General features: G+C 47.4%; 1 protein-coding gene across 1 annotated transcript in view; it reads right to left on the bottom strand.

Moving 5' to 3' along the window:
- Window positions 1-5,846: 5,846 nt before the first annotated feature.
- The window catches only part of XYLT1 (xylosyltransferase 1), a 349,663-nt gene continuing 338,380 nt past the window's right edge, over window positions 5,847-17,129 (bottom strand). The window contains exon 12 of the mRNA XM_027961195.3: window positions 5,847-12,352. Within this exon, the coding sequence (XP_027816996.2) occupies window positions 12,030-12,352 (323 nt within the window). The 3' untranslated portion in view covers window positions 5,847-12,029. The remainder of the gene's footprint in view (window positions 12,353-17,129) is intronic.

Genomic DNA, 17,129 nt, shown 5'->3' with positions numbered 1-17,129 from the left:
GAAGCTGAGTGTGATGGTTGATTTCGTTTCCCCTTGACAGAGCCAAGGGGTCTTGGTTACATGGTTAAACATTGTTCTGAGTGTATCTTGAATAAGATCAATATTTCAATTGAGTGAATAAAGCACTCACCCTAATGTGGGTGGACCTCATTCAATCAGTTGAAGGTCTGACTAGAATAAAAAGACAGACCCTCCTGCCCATATGGGGGAAAGCCTCCTGCCTGAATCCTTTAAGCTGGGACATTGGTCTCTTCCTTTCTTCAGTCCAGTACTGAGACATTAGCTCTTCTCGGGTTTCAAGTCACCAGCCTGCGGACCTGCAGCTGCACCATCGACTCTCCCGCTTCTCAGGCCTTTGGATATGGACTGCAACTTACGTTATTAGTTCTCCTGGGTTTTCGGCTGGCTGACTACTGATCTGCGGACTTAGCCTCTATAGTCATGGGAGCCAACTCCTTATAATAATAAATCTTATTTATAATAGTAAATCTTATATTCTAATAATATCTCCTATTGGAAAACACTGACACTGAGGGACGGAACAATTAGGTTTTGGGATAAAGATCAGACTTTGAGTTAGGGGGTGGTTAGTGAGGGTTCCATGTCCCTTACATCCCTGATGTTCCTCCCGCTTCTGCCAGTCTCTGAAGCTAAGTTTGGGCCAATACCCATGTTAGATGAACAAACCCTAGAGTCCTTGATGGCAAGCTCAATGTCAGAATCTGTGGATGTAGGCCATGAATAGTCTAGGTCAGAAAATAAAAGTTGGTAGGAAGGACTATACTTTACTGGAACCAAACCAAGAACATCAGTGTTCGTAGTTTGGAGTGAGTCTTGATCCTGGAGTTCATCCAAGTTCTCCTTTGGCCCCTTGCATCTTACCTGCCCACCATCCAACCCCAGTGAAATCAGCAGATGGTCATGACGTGATCTAGGCATGCTGAAAAGATTACCGTGATGGTGAGGGAGATCCCAAAGGTTTTACAAAAAGAAAAAGAAAAAGAAAAAGCATTCGCTAAAGAATGGAGCCAAAGTGCTCAGACACCACTTGGCAGCCAGGGAGTGTGTTAAATCAGAACAACCGGGAGAGAAAGGTGCTTTGGAGTAATTGGTGTTGAAGCTGCTTCCAGAGCTCATTCCTCTTAGGAGAAAACTGTCTGTCTAGAAACAAGGAGAGTCTTGCCTTTAGAGTTTTCTGTAGATGTGGAGTGTGAGGCCCTGAGAGACTGGTCTGCAAAGAGGCGGAGGGACAAGAGATAATAGAGCATTTATGGGAGGGTTGCCTGAGGGCAGTCAGAGGAAGAGAAGGAGGCCCGCACATGCCTGGATGCTGGAGGTTGTGTGGGCAGGTGGCTGATCAGGGATTTGGGGCTTCTGTGAATGGGAGTATCTGATATTAAATTCTAAATCATTTGAAATATTCTCAGGCAATTTCTTACCTGAAAGCTTTGGCAAATCTTCTGTTTACATAGCCTGGCAGTAGTATTTTGGGGGAGTGATGGCTTGGGGTGTTTATTAGGGGGTGATATAGTGGAGAAGGAAATGGCAACCCACTCCAGTGTTCTTGCCTGGAGAATCTCAGGGACAGGGGAGCCTGGTGGGCTGCCGTCTATGGCGTCGCACAGAGTCGGACATGACTGAAGTGATTTAGCAGTAGTAGCATAGTGCAGAGACAAGAAAATGTATGTCCGGTAGTTTTGCTGTAAGCTTTTTAGCCACAAACATTTTTGCTGTGTAACTAATTGACCATAAGGGAATTTTGTTGTAAAAGAGAAAATAAGGAAAAATAAAAGAAGGGCATTAAAAAGGACATAATGAAACATGAAAAATGAGTAAGAAATTAAAGAGGCTTTATTGAAATATATTTGAATACATTTGAAATGTGTTTAGATTCATGGCAATACTGTGCAAATAACTGATTTTATTTTGCCTGTTATATCTAAGCACTTGTCTTCCAAGTTTTTCATTCATAGAATTTTATACAATTTTTTGGCTTGTTGATGTGTCTCCTCACTTGGCATCACACTTTCCTATTTTGATAAAATTCTTCATTAACAGAGGCACCAGCTTCCAAATTCTAGGATGCATGTTTGCATCCAAGCTTTGAATCGTGTTGAGAAAGCTCTTTGTTCTTGGCAGATTGTCACATGTCCACTGATAGACGTTCCAAAGTTCTATGGAAGGTGTGGATTCAACTCTGCACCTTTAAATCACTGGAGGATTTGCAAAGGACATTATCATTTTCTAGTACAGCCTTTGCCCTGACTTTATATTGTCTCAGTCACACGTCCAGTAAGTTTTATCATAGTATTTTCTATCAAGCCCATAGACATAGTTATTGTCCACTATTTTAAGAGTACCAAACCTGCTCATCACTGTACAGACTTTTATGAGGGCTAAGATTGATGGAATGCAAAAATGGGAGTTCTATGTCAATGGAGAAATGGAACTGAAACTGTCAACCACTTAGAACCAAACTGCCAACCAGTTATCTTTCACAGCAAGATTGCCTTATGGCTGGTTAGGTGTGAGGCAAAAATGTTTTGCAGCAAAGATGTTTATGGCAAAGGTGCTTACAGGAGAAGTACCTAGAACTGAAATAAAGAACCTACAGAACAGAGAGGTGATTTGTCAAATGAACCAGTTTAGTGGAAGTAGAACCTAGGTGGTAGCTGAGCTTGAGGAATCCCAAGAATCTCCAAAGAGATTGGGGGCAATGCTGTGTTTCCCTTGTTCAGGGCATTTGAAAAATATCATTTGAATCTTCAAAGTCAAGGTGACACCATCTTATCATGAATAGAAGACATTAAGTCTCAAATAGAGAACAATTGTTCTGACAGACAAAATGAAATGCCCCTAAAGAGATTACGGAAATAGTAGCAGTCCTGTTCATTTATTCTTTCATCAAACACTGGGACATCATTTTATGTGTCAAGCCCCTCAATGCGTGCTGAAAATATAGACATCATCCCTTGCCCTCAAGGAGCTTTACCTTTCGGTTGTGAAGGCAAGAGGAGCTGAGAGTTTTTGAGCTCCTCCTATGTGCAGACAGCGGGCTTTGTATTTCACATGCACTGTCTTTCTAAAATTCTCCCAACAGCTTTATGAGTAAGTAACAATTATCCCCATATAGATAGGTAAACTGAAGCTCAGACATGTTAGGGACCTTGACCCAAATCTGACTCAGCTAATCCACAAGGAAATCTGTGTTTGGACACAGGATTATCTGACTCCAAATTTGGAAGAAGGGTCCTTATTTTGGTCAGGGCCATGGGAAAATTGGTAGGCATTCAGGCTCGGTAGTGTGATTTGAAAAGTACTCCCCATATTTGTCCTGAGTCCTACCCAGTCTGCCATAATGCCCATCAGTCTATCTGCTTTAGTGCTTTTCACTGGGTGAACCACTGCTGTCCACCTCATCCCCATTTTTAGAATACTGACACCAGTTCAGCAAGGCTCCATCACCTCATTATGGATGAGTTTGCTAGCATGGGGGATCTGGGTGCCTGCTGCAGGGGCAAAGGAGAGACTGGGATCCCAGGAGGTCAATGTTACACAAACTTGGAGAAGATATTGTTCTTCTTTGCAGGCACAGACTCTGCTTTTTGATGCAAGTAAGAATCACCCACCATAATTAGTAAAGGGCAGTTACTTGGGTCTTTTAAATGAGTCCTGTGCCCAGGCTACAAGGAGAAAAGAAGAGTCATGTTGTCTCATGACTAATTAAGTGAGGATGAAATCTGAACCATCTATATGATATTTATTTAAAATGATTTGCTCAAGACCTACCCAGAATCCTCCTCCTTGGGGAGATAGCTAGGCGCTGGGTGGAGACAATGTGGGCATTTGAAGAGCAGGCATGAACTGGACTGGCAAGCTGAGAATGCGCCTGAGCCTGGAGTTGGCTGTGGCCGGTGGATGGACATCTTTTGTTTGTTCAGCACATCGGAAATGCTCCTCTTCCATTCCGACCATGTGATGGGATGGGGCTGCCAATCACAGTTTCTTATCCAATCACCTGGCCGCAGGGGTAGATACATGATCCAGACTCAGCCAATGATAGTGCCTTGTTTGCCTGGCCCCAGTGATTTGTTGGAGCCACTTCCTTTGGCAATGAGAACAAAGGACATAGATGTTTTTCTGCTGTGCTGCCTGAAGGCTAAGGAGTGACTTCTAGGGCCTCCTGTCTCTATCACATGGCACTGGCTGTCTGCAGAGGGGAAAAGAATCAAACTGGGAGCTGCAGAAATGGAGCAAAAGGGGACAAAGAGTGTCAGCATTCTAGTTCCCAGTCTTGAGTCTCCTGGAGAATCTCTCATCCTTGTCCTTTGCATTTGAACTGTTTTCTTCTGCAATTTCAGGAGCCAATAGTTTCCCCATCTGATTAACCTTGAGTTAGGCTACTGTTGGTTCCAAGTGAAAGAACTCTCACTTACACAGATAGGAACATCAAAAGTCATATTTGAGAGCATTTTCTTATAAGAAGCTGGGCAGCATGCGGTTTCCCAGCAGACCAAATCAACTAAGTATGGAGGCACAGGCTCAAGAGTCTCCAACACTTGACCTACCTCCTTTGGGTACTAACTCTAATTTTATACTCTTTCAATTCCACCTTAGGTAAGGGATGAATTATTCTCAGTTTGGTCTCATTCTCAGCGACTCAGCCTAGAATACAACTCTCAGCACCTGGCAGCCAGGCCTCCAGTCAGTTTCACCAAAGGCCCAGCTGCTTCCCTGAGAGCTAAGAGTTTTAAGGCCTGTTGGCTACATAGCCCCCTTGGAGCCACTAAAGGGATTGACTGAGTGGGAGGGAGGGAGACATTGCAAAGGCTATTTCTGCTCCCACTTCAGCTGGAGCAGCCCTCCAAGCACCCAGTTACTTCCACTTTATTCTATTGTTTTAAATTGAAATTGAGTTGATGTATGTTACTTTCAGGTGTACTACAGAAGGATTTGACATTTGCATACATTATGAAGAAGTGACCGCCATGCTAACTCTACGAACCATCTGTCCCCATCAAAAGTGGGTACATTATTAACTGCATTCCTTGTGATCCAGGGCTTCCCTGGTGGCTGAGATGGTAAAGAATCTGCCTGCAATGTGGGAGACCTGGGTTTGATCCTTGGGTCAGAAAGATCCCCTGGAGAAGGGAATCTTCTCTAGTATTCCACTCTAGAATACCCACTCTAGTATTCTTGCCTGGAAAATGCCATGCATAGAGGAGCCTGGCGGGCTACAGTCCATGGGATCAAAGAGTCAGACACGACTGAGCAATCACTCTCACTTTCTTATGCTGTGTATTACATCCTTGTGACTTATTTATTATATAACTGGAGGTTTATATCTCTTAGTCCCCTTCACCTATTTCATCCACCCCCTACCCCCTTCCTTCTGGCAACCAGTGTTCTCCTCTGCCGGCCCCAATGTTCCCCTTTTTGGGGGCACGTGGCACACAGGATTCTTGTTCCTGACCAGGGATGGAAGCTGGGTCCCCTGCAGTGGAAGCATGGAGTCCTAACTGCTGGACCCCAAGTCTTTTTATATAATGGGTTTGACGCACAATTTTGGGGGGAAATGTAGTCTAGCTGTGTAGAGAAGAGGAAAGGAAAACAGGCTTGCTACACAACCGGCCAGTTGGCTATAGAAAACATTTGCCCCTTTAGATGGCAGTCTTCCTCATTGTCATCTACGTTGAGAGGTGACAGCAGGCTTGATCAGGGAGTGTGTGCACACATCAGGATTTCCCAGGAGAGGTGGTCTCAGCCTGAGGACAGTGCAGAGGAGCGGGGAGAACATAGGAGGACATGAAGATGCAAGATACCATTGAAAAGTCACACACCTACTGTTCCATAAAGACAGCATTTTTTTTAATTTTAAAATTCTGCATCTGAAAACACAGGATGACAGAAAGCATCTATATACACCTGCAGTGTTTTTGGTATGATACAGTATTCAATACATCCACTGTTTTCTGCAAAAGATTTTGCTTTGTCAGACAGAAACAAACTCCCCTAGACAAAAAAATACAGCTAAGGCACAATTTTGTTATTTTTCTGCTAAATGAAAAGACAGAAAAGGTGCAAAAATGGGCGGGTAGTGCAATTGTTTCCGAGAATCACATTCTACCGTGAGGAAAAGCATTCGGATGATTGGAATTTGATTACTGGTCAATTTCAGATAGTTCAATATCTCTTAAAATACTCCTTTAAATAAATAGCAAAATATCTACATCTTTCAGTGTGTGCCATTTGAATTCTCTCTTTTTTTAAAACTTTATTTACAGAGTCTCTCTTTTTTTAAAATCAATACATTACAAAATATTTCTGTACAGTTTTATGCATATTATGATCTATAACAAAATAGTTATTTTTAAAAACTATATCACCACATGTCTTTGAAAAACAATGAAAGGGACGGTAATAACTTATTGTGAGGCCTCTAAAAAAATACCCAAATGCTATTGACAATATAGTAATGCCAAAAAAAGAGACAAAGGACGACAAAGACGATTGAGCTCAATTCCAGTGAATTTCCTATGAAAACCCTGGGGTTGTCTTTGGCCTCCATCAGCCCTGGAGCGATGGCAGGGAAAAGGAGGGACTCTGAAAGCAGGGAGAGTGTGATCCCTTTGAGAACATGACCATCCACCGGGAATATTAAATTCTATCACTTTCCAGGCAGGAAGGACGAAGAGATAAATTGAGAAACTCTGCTGATTTACCCTTGAATGAAGTACATAAAGTCACCAAGTCTTCGGGGTGGGGGGGAGGATTGGAAAGCCCACGTTGGCATCCTGCCGGTAATTAAACCAGCCTATCGACAGCGGCATTATGCTCCAAGAGAGTGCTTCGGGAGTCGGCTGAGGTTTAGACGAGCACCCAAGCCTTCATTTTACCCATAGGAAAAATAGAAGGATATTTTTCTTCAAGACGACACATAGAAGCCATTTCTACCACATCTGCAAGCTACAGATTGGCAGCCCCTGGCTTAGGAGGTTGCTCCGAAAGCTTCAAGATGCTCTTTTCTCTTGGATGTTGGTAGAAATGGGAGAGAGAGGGTGGTCAGCTTTCCAAAAATAATTTTAAGGCCACATTTAAAAACAGAGAAACCTAAGGCTTTTGAAGGGGGGAGGTGGCGTGGAGGAAGGAGAGGAGAAGGGAGGCAAATGAGGAATGGAGAGGATGGAGTTAGCAACGGAGGTGGCAAGACGCAGAACCTGCTTTCCCGTGGGGCCTGTAGGCAGAGGTGGATGGAGTATTCCCAGCCAAGGGGAAGGGGAAGAGAGAGGGCTTCCATCTCCCTGCCTGGGGCTTGGCAAGGACAGAACCAACGACAACGTGAGGGGTAGACACAGGTGGCATGCGGAAGCCCTCCTCAGTCTTAAGAGGGGTCTGTACAGTATCGTTTGCCAGGTTAAAAAAAAAAATAATACTTCTGAGAGAGAGACACAGACAGAGAGAGGGAGAGACGCAGAGAGAGAATTTGCATAGATTATACATTCAGCTCCAGCAGATTTGGACACCTTTATTCTTCTCCCTCCTCCCCCAAGGTAAACTTCTCGGCAGACACATGAGGTAGCGCCTGTGGTTGGCCCATGGGCAAAGTAAGGTAGGTGAGGCAAAAAGCACAGAGGACCTCCCGTGAGCACGGCTTCCAAAGACGCTTCTAGACACATGGCAAGGTGGCCGCTACAACCCAGGATCTGGGGCGAGCAGGGCTGACACGCCAACCTCTCCCATGAACAATCTCCTGGACATGTCCACCTGCTGTGATGGAATTCTGGAAGGTGGGGACTGGGCCAGTGTGGACCTCCTTGATGTCTGAGGGGCAGCTCTTGAGGTCAGTAAATCCTGTTTCCTCTCCCCTTCAGTATAAACTGTCTTGAGATCAGGAGAGCTGAACAAGCCAGTTCTCAAGGGACACTTCTCTGAGGGACTGTTTCTTCAGGATGGGAATGACTAGTAAGAGGCCCTCATTCCCTTCAGAGTTCCACATAAGCTGTTATTTTTGCCCCTTCCCAATGCTGGCTTTTCCCCCTCCACCAGGACAACACCTAACCTCCGTAGAGCCGGCCGTGCACAGGCGGAACTGTGGACCGAACCCTTTGCCTACACTCTGGTAACAACAAAACCTGCCAATGTTTGAAAATCAGATTTCCTGTAAAAATATGGATTTTTGGCTTCTCTTACCAAATTAGATGATTCTGCTGTACCGTGCCTGTATTTTCACTCGCAACTGCAGACTGGAGCTGAGCGGCAGCCGTATTTTTTGTCTGTGTCAGGCGCACACTCGCAGACCACAGTCCCCGCCACTGCCTCTTGTCTGACACCCGCCGCTTCATTCATCTGTGTTAGCGTCCTGGACTGCATAGCCGTGGGTGACCCCTGCCAGAGGGTGTGGCTTTGACCTGGCAGGCCTTTGCCAACAGCTGTTTCTAGTATATCCCCCTTGGGTGCTGTGGAGGGAGCTTGGGTCCTGCAACCCCAGTGAACTGGACTATGAAAGGGGTCTTTGCTCAGGCGCCCACACCCAGCTGCTACCGCTCTCCTCTCTTACGGACCCTCTTGGCAAAGAGATCAAGGTTCCAGCCAGGGTCCTCCTTGCACCTGCAACCTGGAGAACTAGAAGGAAGCACAGCCCCCCCCCCCCCCCCAGGCCTGGCCTGTGCCCAGAGCAGCGGTCATCTGCTCTTTTGGGGGAACTGACTCAAACCTCAGCTCCACTGGCATTCTGAAAGTTCAACAATGGCAAACGAAGGCAGAGTGACTCCCGGCCAGATGAGAAGGGCCTTTTTCCAAAGGGAGGAGCACGCACACTTCTTAGAATGCGAGGGTCCTAGCAACCGCTCTGCCCTCCTTGGAGACAGACTGCTTTGTGCTGGGGCTGGGAAGCAGGGCTCAGAGTTGTCTGCCTCCTGGGTGTGGCTTCTGCCTGACATCACAGGGGTGAGTGGGAAACTGGACAAAGTATCACAGCTTACTGGATGCATCCTTCTCCCCCAAACCCACATCCCACCTCTCAGCCCCCCTAAAGTCCAGGGACCCAGTCAGAGACTCAGCCACACTCTTCTAAATTCTAAAAGGATTTCTAGGGGAACGTGTTCTCAGGTTTTGAAACCCTCAGGCAGCCACAGCTCAAGGCTGCCTGACCAATGGCCTTGAATTAATAAATCATTCTCAGATAGACAATAAAAATGAGTTAAACTATTTCCCCTGGGAAAACATCACCTTGGCTCAAATCATCCTGGGCTTTGCTTGAAATTCTCCCTTTTCCCCTTGAAGCCAAATATAACATCTTCAGAGTGATTCTCTGGTTCAAGAACAGAAGATGTTGAGGAACATCCGGTGTGACTGCTCAGCTTCCCAATTTCCTGGTAGTCAGCGGGGAGTGAGGCCCGGGCTGGGGACAGGAGGGGATCATCCCCAGAGTAATAAGCCAGCTCTGCCATTTCGCCACGTCTTCCCAATAGAACAGGAGTAGGCAATGTCAGGGTGCAGGAGGGGCCTCGCTGAGGAGTCTGCAGGCCCATGCTGCATGCAGGGATGTACCAGGGCAGGGCTCCCATAGCCACCATAAGTGACATAGAGTCCTAGTGGCCTGGCCAGGAAGTGCAAGGCTGGCTTCCTGGGCAGCTTCCACAGGCTCAAAGAGTCCTTGGACAGAAGCAGAGGCTGAGGGCAGAGAGAGGATGTGCCATGGGCCTCTGGGCTCCCCATGAGCTTGTAGAATCACGTGGCCATTATGTGGGCTTTCTGAGAAAGCCATGCCAGGCCCCTGCCCTTGGGTTCTCCTGGCCTGTCTGGCCACCCCCACCACCCTTTTCCTAAAATAGATCTCTTCTGCTCCTGGGCATGGAAGGAGCTTGCTTTCCCTCTGTCCTCTGGTCACAGAGAGGCCCATGGTTAGACTGGCTGTGGGAGGACGGTGATGGAGACGCATGGACAGCCCAAGCTCTGCAGCTGGGTGTCTACCTCCACAAGTAGCAGTCCTGTTGGGTCCCTGTGCTGGGGGCCGGTGCTGGGGACCGCTCAGGAATTCCAACACCCCAGCTAACTGGACGGTCCTCCACCCTGTGAGAAGAAAAGTGAGGCACCGATGTTCCCAAGGGCACCCCACTTTCAGCCCATGGACATTGCTGGTTGAAGCATTTCCCTCATGGTGTCCAACTCCCTTGCTTTCCACTGAGGACATGGAGGATGGAAGGCAGACACAGAGAGGCAGACATAGGTAGATGGATAGATGGATACATAGAGAAAGCAGGAGGGAGACAGACAGGAGGGGCTGGGGGAACTAGAAGGGCAGGAGGAGGGGGCCTTTTGTGAATAAAGGCAGCTTCAGTTAGTAAGATAACATAATTGACAAGCTGCAAAAACAGCACCTACTAATTAGTCATTGACTAAAACATATAAATAATAAATATCTAAAGTGTCCCTTCTCTGTATCCTCCATGGCCCACAGGACATCCTGCCTTGCAGGGGTGGGGTGGGGTGAGTAGGAGGCGACAGCTAACAGTTCACTGGGAGCAATCGGCAGTACCTTCAAAGCCACACTGGAGAGAAACCCAACGAGGACCGGCTCTCCTGGGAAAGGACAATGTACCCAGGGCTGGGACTTTTCTGAGGGAACCTTTGGGGGAGGGTGGGATCAGTGGAGGAGGGGGTTCTCAGGGAGGGACTGCTGGATGAGCGGGGCAACCCTCCAATGGGCACATGGCAAGGAAACCCTTTGGGTTTCTAGTAACTCAAGCAATTTGAATAATACTACTCTCTAGGTTTTAAACAACCAGATACTCAAAGCTTCCCACTTTCACACTGCATGTCAGGCAGGGCCGGTTGGCACTTCAGACAAGAAAGTCCATGAATTTAAAAACCGAATCTGAAATGCTTTTTCCTCGCTATGTAAATTCTGTTCCACGTGGTTTGGTTGCTCCCAGCAGCACCGAAGACACATTTCACAAAGTTCCGAGTGCCCGACTTCAGAACGAAGGGCTCAGGCAGGTGAGGGGTATTGCTGTGCTGACCAGCTCAGGAGTTTTGCTCCCAGCGATCTCTGAGGTTCACGGCCATAGTCCCCCAAAGTTCCCACTGTCAAAGACCAGGAGGGTCATGGTCTTGGTCTCCTGACCCATGAATGGCTGGGGGGTTTGATGCTAGCCTCAGACTCATGAACATCACCCCGTTTCTACCTCAAGAGAGGGTGGCCTGGAGCCCAGGATGTCTGGCAGTGACACTTTGGTTGGACTTTGGCCAAGTCATGTCACAAGGCTCTCCTGCTCATCTAGTTACTAAGGAGGATGGCTGAACCCAAGAAGAGCTGGGGGGAGGCTCAAAGCCACCCCCCCCAACCCCCGCCAAGACTACTACCTCCCTGGGAATGAGCCCACGAATGTGACTTTCATGTCCTGTCACTTCAAGGCTGGCTCAAGGGTTTCCTGGCCCAGAGGAGCAGGAAGATGAGCTGAAGGGCAGGGCTGGAGATCAAACCCACCCTCTGGGTACTGCTTTCCAAACTAGCTTCTGCAGAGCCCTTGGGTTCTGAAGAGGTACCTTAGGAGATGCCCTTGGCAAAGGGACTGCCCGATGGGCTGAGCTTTGACATAGAACCTCACATTCTCAGCTTCCACCCAAGCAGCCTGGATTTCATCTGTAGCTTGAACCTCCACCTATGACTCGGTAAAACAAATACTCTGCTGCTCAAAAGAAAAGCTTGGGAATCACTTGTCTGGGGGTGGGGTCATGTCACTGAGGGGGAAGACAAGGAACCTGTAGAACTCGAGGATCAACCAGAAGAGGTAAGACCACCACGGTGCTGGGACCAAGCCATTGCTGTCCCCAGTAGCCAGCCTGCAGGGTGCAGGTGGTTGGCAGAACCTGCTTTGGCCTCCAAACCTTCCTTCTTCATCATCCCATGGCCAGGAGAGCCCCTCTCACAAAAGGCAGCCCCAGGGGTAGGAGGTCAGGGTCTGGGTCCCACTGGCCATCTGGCTGCTTTCCCTTTGAGATCCGCTGGGGTCCCCACGTGCCCAGTGCTACCTGAGCCGGCCGTCGGGTTTGACCGCCCCCAGCTCCGACTTGGGGTCGGGGCTAAAGGAGCTCCAGGCTGTCTGGCTGCAGGTCTGCATGACCGGGCAGGCGCTGGGGCCTGTGGCACAGATGTCCATGGCAGTCCACATCCCGCCCACCAGCGAGTCCAGCCAGTGCTCCAGCGTGGTGCCGACGGAGGCCGCGTTCCTCCGAGCCTGCTCCACCTGGGCGGGGTTGATGGGCAGGCTGAGGACGGGGTTCAGGCTCTGGAAGCTCTGCTCCATGTAGGCGCTGCGGAGGGGCCCATTGTGCAGCCTCAATGCCTCCTCTGAAAGCCAAAGGGAACAATGACATCAGTAGACGAGCCACAGACTGGTCACCTACTACTGCGTGCCTGGCACCATGCTGGGCACTGCATAGCACTGTCCAGTCCATGGGACAATCTCATGAGGAAGTCTTTTTAGAAATCCCATTGTACAGACAAAGAAATTGAGCTCACGAGGACATTCCTTCAAGAGGTGTGAGCCCACTTTGTGTAGGGCATGGTCCATTCATTTATCCATTCAGCATGTATTTATGGAGCCCCTACTAGAGTCCCTGGTGGCTCAGATGGTAAAGTGCCTGCCTGCAATGCAGAAGGCCCGGGTTCAATTCCTGGGCCAGGAAGATCCCCTGGAGAAGGAAATGGCAAACCACTCCAGTACTTTTGCCTGGAAAATCCCATGGGCGGAGGAACCCGGTAGGCTACAGGCCATGGGGTCGCAAAGAGTCGGACACAACTAAGCGATTTCGCTTTCTTTCTACTATAGCCCAGACAGTAATTCATTCAACACATATTTACCGAACATCTGCTATCTGCAAGGCATTCATTTATTCATTTATTTGATGCAGATATATTAAGTGCCAGGCTCTATTCTGTGGTAGAGCAAACCAGACAATGAAGGAAGAATGATGTCGATAAAGAAACAAACAAATAAATAAGGTCATTCCCCAAACTGATAAGTGTCATGAAAGGAATTAATGGGGTGTGTTGAGTCAGAGCAGCGGCTTGATAAACTAAGGCCCTTGGGCCAAATTTGGCCCACCACCTGTTGTTGCAAATAAATTTTACTGGAACATGGCTATGCCCATTTGGACACATATTGTCTATGACTGTTACCACAGTACAGCTGAGTAGTTGTGACAGAAATTGTACATGGCCCACAAAGCTGAAAACTTTACTATCTAGCCCTTTAGAGTAAAACTTGCTGATTTCTGGGTTACAGAGTGACAAAGTGTTTATCTTAGATGAGATGGGCAGGGAAGACCTCTCCGAGGTGGTGACATCTGATCTGAGTGCTGATTCACGTGAAGGAAGAAGCTATACACAGATCCTGGAGAAGAGAACTCTAGGTTTTGGGAACAGAAAGTATTCAGCCTCACTGTGCACCTTGCCCCAAATCACACAGGTAATGAGAGTTGGAGCCAGGGTTTGAACTGGGGTCTGTGGATCTCACAGCCTGGACAGGAGTCCTGCACTTGGCTGCTGGATGCCCACCGTGAGCTTTCTATAAGACAGGGATTTCTCCTTTGGTCCAAGGTGTAGTGCATGAATGGATCACAGCAAGGAGTCTTGGAGAGTCGGTTCCCCGACTGCAAAATGGGGATACTTACCCTTCCAGCAATTAGACTCACAAGACTGGTATGAGGCTCGGGGAAAAGCCCATGTGCTTTGTAAAGTAACATATGAACAAGAGAGACACTGACTATTTCCCAGGGCTTAAAGATGGGGAAGCAGAAATTATAGACATTTGGGCTGACAAAAGCTAGACATCTCTGTTTTGAGGAAGCTCCCACTCATGGCTTATTTCATTGCTAATTGTAAGAATATATTTTAAAGGAAGACTAGATCATGATTCTGGTAAGTCATGTTTTACCAAATCAGGTTTTGCTATAGCCGAGCTCACTGAGATTAGAAGGAACCTCTTTCGAAGACAATGCAGCATTCAGATGACAATGCTTCCTCTTTACTTGAAAGTGGCTGTCACTCTTGGAGACAATCAGGACAACCTGGATAATCAGAAGGTTATTTTCTAATATGTGCGATCCTGAGTGAGGAAGAAAGACAGGGTATATATATCTGCACTTCAAAAAGCAACGAGAAACCTAGTTGATTTAAAAATATGCCTTTCCCTGAGGAAACCATAATTGATAAAGACTCATGGACCCCAGAGTTCATTGTAGCACAACTTACAATAAATGGCACCCCACTGCAGTATCCTTGCCTGGAGAATCCCATGGACGGAGGAACCTGGTGGGTCAGAGTCCACGGGGTCGCAAAGAGTTGGACACGACTGAGCGACTTCACTTTCACTTCACTCACTTAAGACATGGAAGCAACCTAGATGTCCATCGACAGATGAATGGATAAAGAAGCTGTGGTATACACATACAATGGGATATTAGCCATAAAAAGGGACACATCTGAGTTAGTTCTAATGAGGTGGATGAACCTTGGAGCTGATCATACAGAGTGAAGTAAGTCAATGGGGAAGAACAAATAGCGTATATTAAGGCAAAAGTATGGACTCTAGAAACGTGATCCTGATGGGCTTGTTTGCAGGGCAGCAGTAGAGGTGCAGACATAGAGAACCGACTTCTGGACACAGAGGGTGGGACGAACGGAGAGAGCAGCGTGGATACATGCACACTACCGTTTGGAAAACACAGAGCCAGCAGGGATCTGCTGTATGACTCGGGGGCTCCAGCCAGGGCTCTGTGCCAACCCAGAGGGGTGGGACAGCGTGGGAGGCGGGAGGGAGGCCCCAGAGGGAGGGGTCGCATGCAAACCCATCGCTGATTCATGTTGATGTATGGCAGAAACCCACACCGTATTGTAAAGCAGTTATCCTTCAATTCAAAGTACATTTTGAAAAAAGAAAGGCAAAACAATATGCCTTGACATATCCCCTGAGAAAACCATAATTCAAAAGGATACACGTATCCAATGTTTGTTGCGGCACTATTCACAATAGGCAGGACGTGGGAACAACCTAAATGTCCGACAACAGATGAATGGATAAAGAAGATGTGGTGTGTATATATATATAGAACTCAGCTACAAAAGGAAAATAAAAGGATCATTTGTAAAGATGTAGATGGACCCAGAGTCTGTTATACAGAGCGAAGTAAGTCAGAAAGAGAAAAATAAATACTGTATATTAATGCATATATGTGGAGTCTAGAAAAAGGGTACAGATGAACCTATCTCCAGGGCAGGAATAGAGATGCAGGCATGGAGAAAAGACATGCAGACGCCAGGCGGGTGGGAAAGATAAAGTGAAAGGAAAAGTGAAAGTGGAGTCGCTCAGTCCTGTCCGACTCTTCGACCCCAAGGACTGTAGCCTACCACGCTCTTCCGTCCGTGGCATTTAAAGGTGGGACTAATTGGGAGATGATGATTGACACACATACATTACCACATGTAAAACAGATGGCTAGTAGGAACCTGCTATAAAGCACAGGGCATTCAGGTTGGTCCTTTGTGATGACCTAGAGAGGCGGGATGGGGGGGTGGTGGGTGGGAGGGAGGTCCAAGACGGAGGGGATGTAGGTATACTCATAGCTGATTCACTTCACTGTGCAGCAGAAACTAACACAACATCGAAAGCAATTATACTCCAGCGAAAAAAACCAACTATACAAGAAAGTCATTCCTTCAGTTCCCAATGCCCCAGGAAGCTGGGGGGCTGGACTCTGCGATTTGGAGGCAGACAGGTGGGAGAAAGCAGCAAAGCATGCACGGAGCGCATGTCCTGTCTTGCTATGTTTAGCAGAGCCTCTCTTTTTCAAGTTCATTACTAAGTCTGGCTCTCGCCCATTTCTCCCTGATACCCACCACAGGATGGGCAGCTCCTGCCCCCCTCTTAGCAGAGATTGCGGAGAAGAGAAGCTGGAGGTCGGGGAGACACCCAAACTGAGAAAAGGCAGGACTTGCAAAGTGGAAAGAGCAATTAACAAACATTTGAACACTGGGAATCAAATATTGTGGTTGGTGCAGAAAACCCTTATGAAAAATGAGGTTAACGTGGGAAATGCTATTACAGCATCAGCCCGCACTGCTCGCCTCTCTAATTAAATCTCCCTCAATTCCACCTCATCAGATTTCTTGAGATTACCAGGGGCGCATCAATAGCAAATTACTCTTGATGAATCATTTTACAAATTGCGTTGCTCCCACCTTCTTGTTCCCTGACACTGGAACATCATTAACAGATACAATTACCAATAACAGGGGGGCTGCTCCCAGTGCGATAAAATGACCCCTGGCTCATCCTGGGCATGGGCGGGAAGAGCCTTGTTGTCTTTAGAAACCCCAGGAGAAAAAGACAGGAGAAATCGGGACCCTGTGCGTGGCCCTGGGCCATTTTACTGAGGTAGGATGGCTTCAGGGCTATTCTTGTTCTGGGTGTGTTGAAAGCAGAGAGGAGATGGTCACTTTCATGCCTCTCCTCTACGTCTGGCTTTAGGAACCCTTAGTGATGCTAAAAATGTGAGCCTCTTCAGGGTGATACTCGAGGACCCTAAAGTGGGTGGGCTCTGGCCCAGCTAGTTCTGGAGGGACTGTCTTTTGCCTGTTTCATGGGGCAGAGGAGAAGCAGACCTCCCTCTCCTGAAAACATGAGGTCCAGATCTTTCCGCCTGTTAGCACAGAAACTTGGCAGAAATTGACAGACTTCACATCAATTCTCCCTTCTTAGGACTCCAAGTGCCCTCCCCCATGTCTATGTCCCTCTTTCCTTGGGTCACTAGCTAAATAACACCCAGCCTAGAGCTCTTTTTAGCTAACAGAGACTATGAAGCGTTCCTTGCTTCTGGGTTTGTGATCTGTTAGATGGAGATTGAGAATTTCAAACACCCGGAGAACTAGAAATCCTGTTTCTAGGAATCTGTGTTATGGAAGAATTTTCATGGGCATATACTGTTCAAGAATCTTCTTTACAGTGTTATCTGTAACAACAACAATAAAAGAAGGTACGTGTCCACCAAGATGGGGGACAGACTGTGGATCCTAAGCTCAAAGGAATACTAGGCAGCTGGTAGTTTTATATATATTGACTTGAAAG

The sequence above is a fragment of the Ovis aries genome, chromosome 24 (assembly GCF_016772045.2).
Source record: "Ovis aries strain OAR_USU_Benz2616 breed Rambouillet chromosome 24, ARS-UI_Ramb_v3.0, whole genome shotgun sequence".
Taxonomy (NCBI): domain Eukaryota; kingdom Metazoa; phylum Chordata; class Mammalia; order Artiodactyla; family Bovidae; genus Ovis; species Ovis aries.
This window is presented reverse-complemented; position numbering and strand designations above follow the sequence as displayed.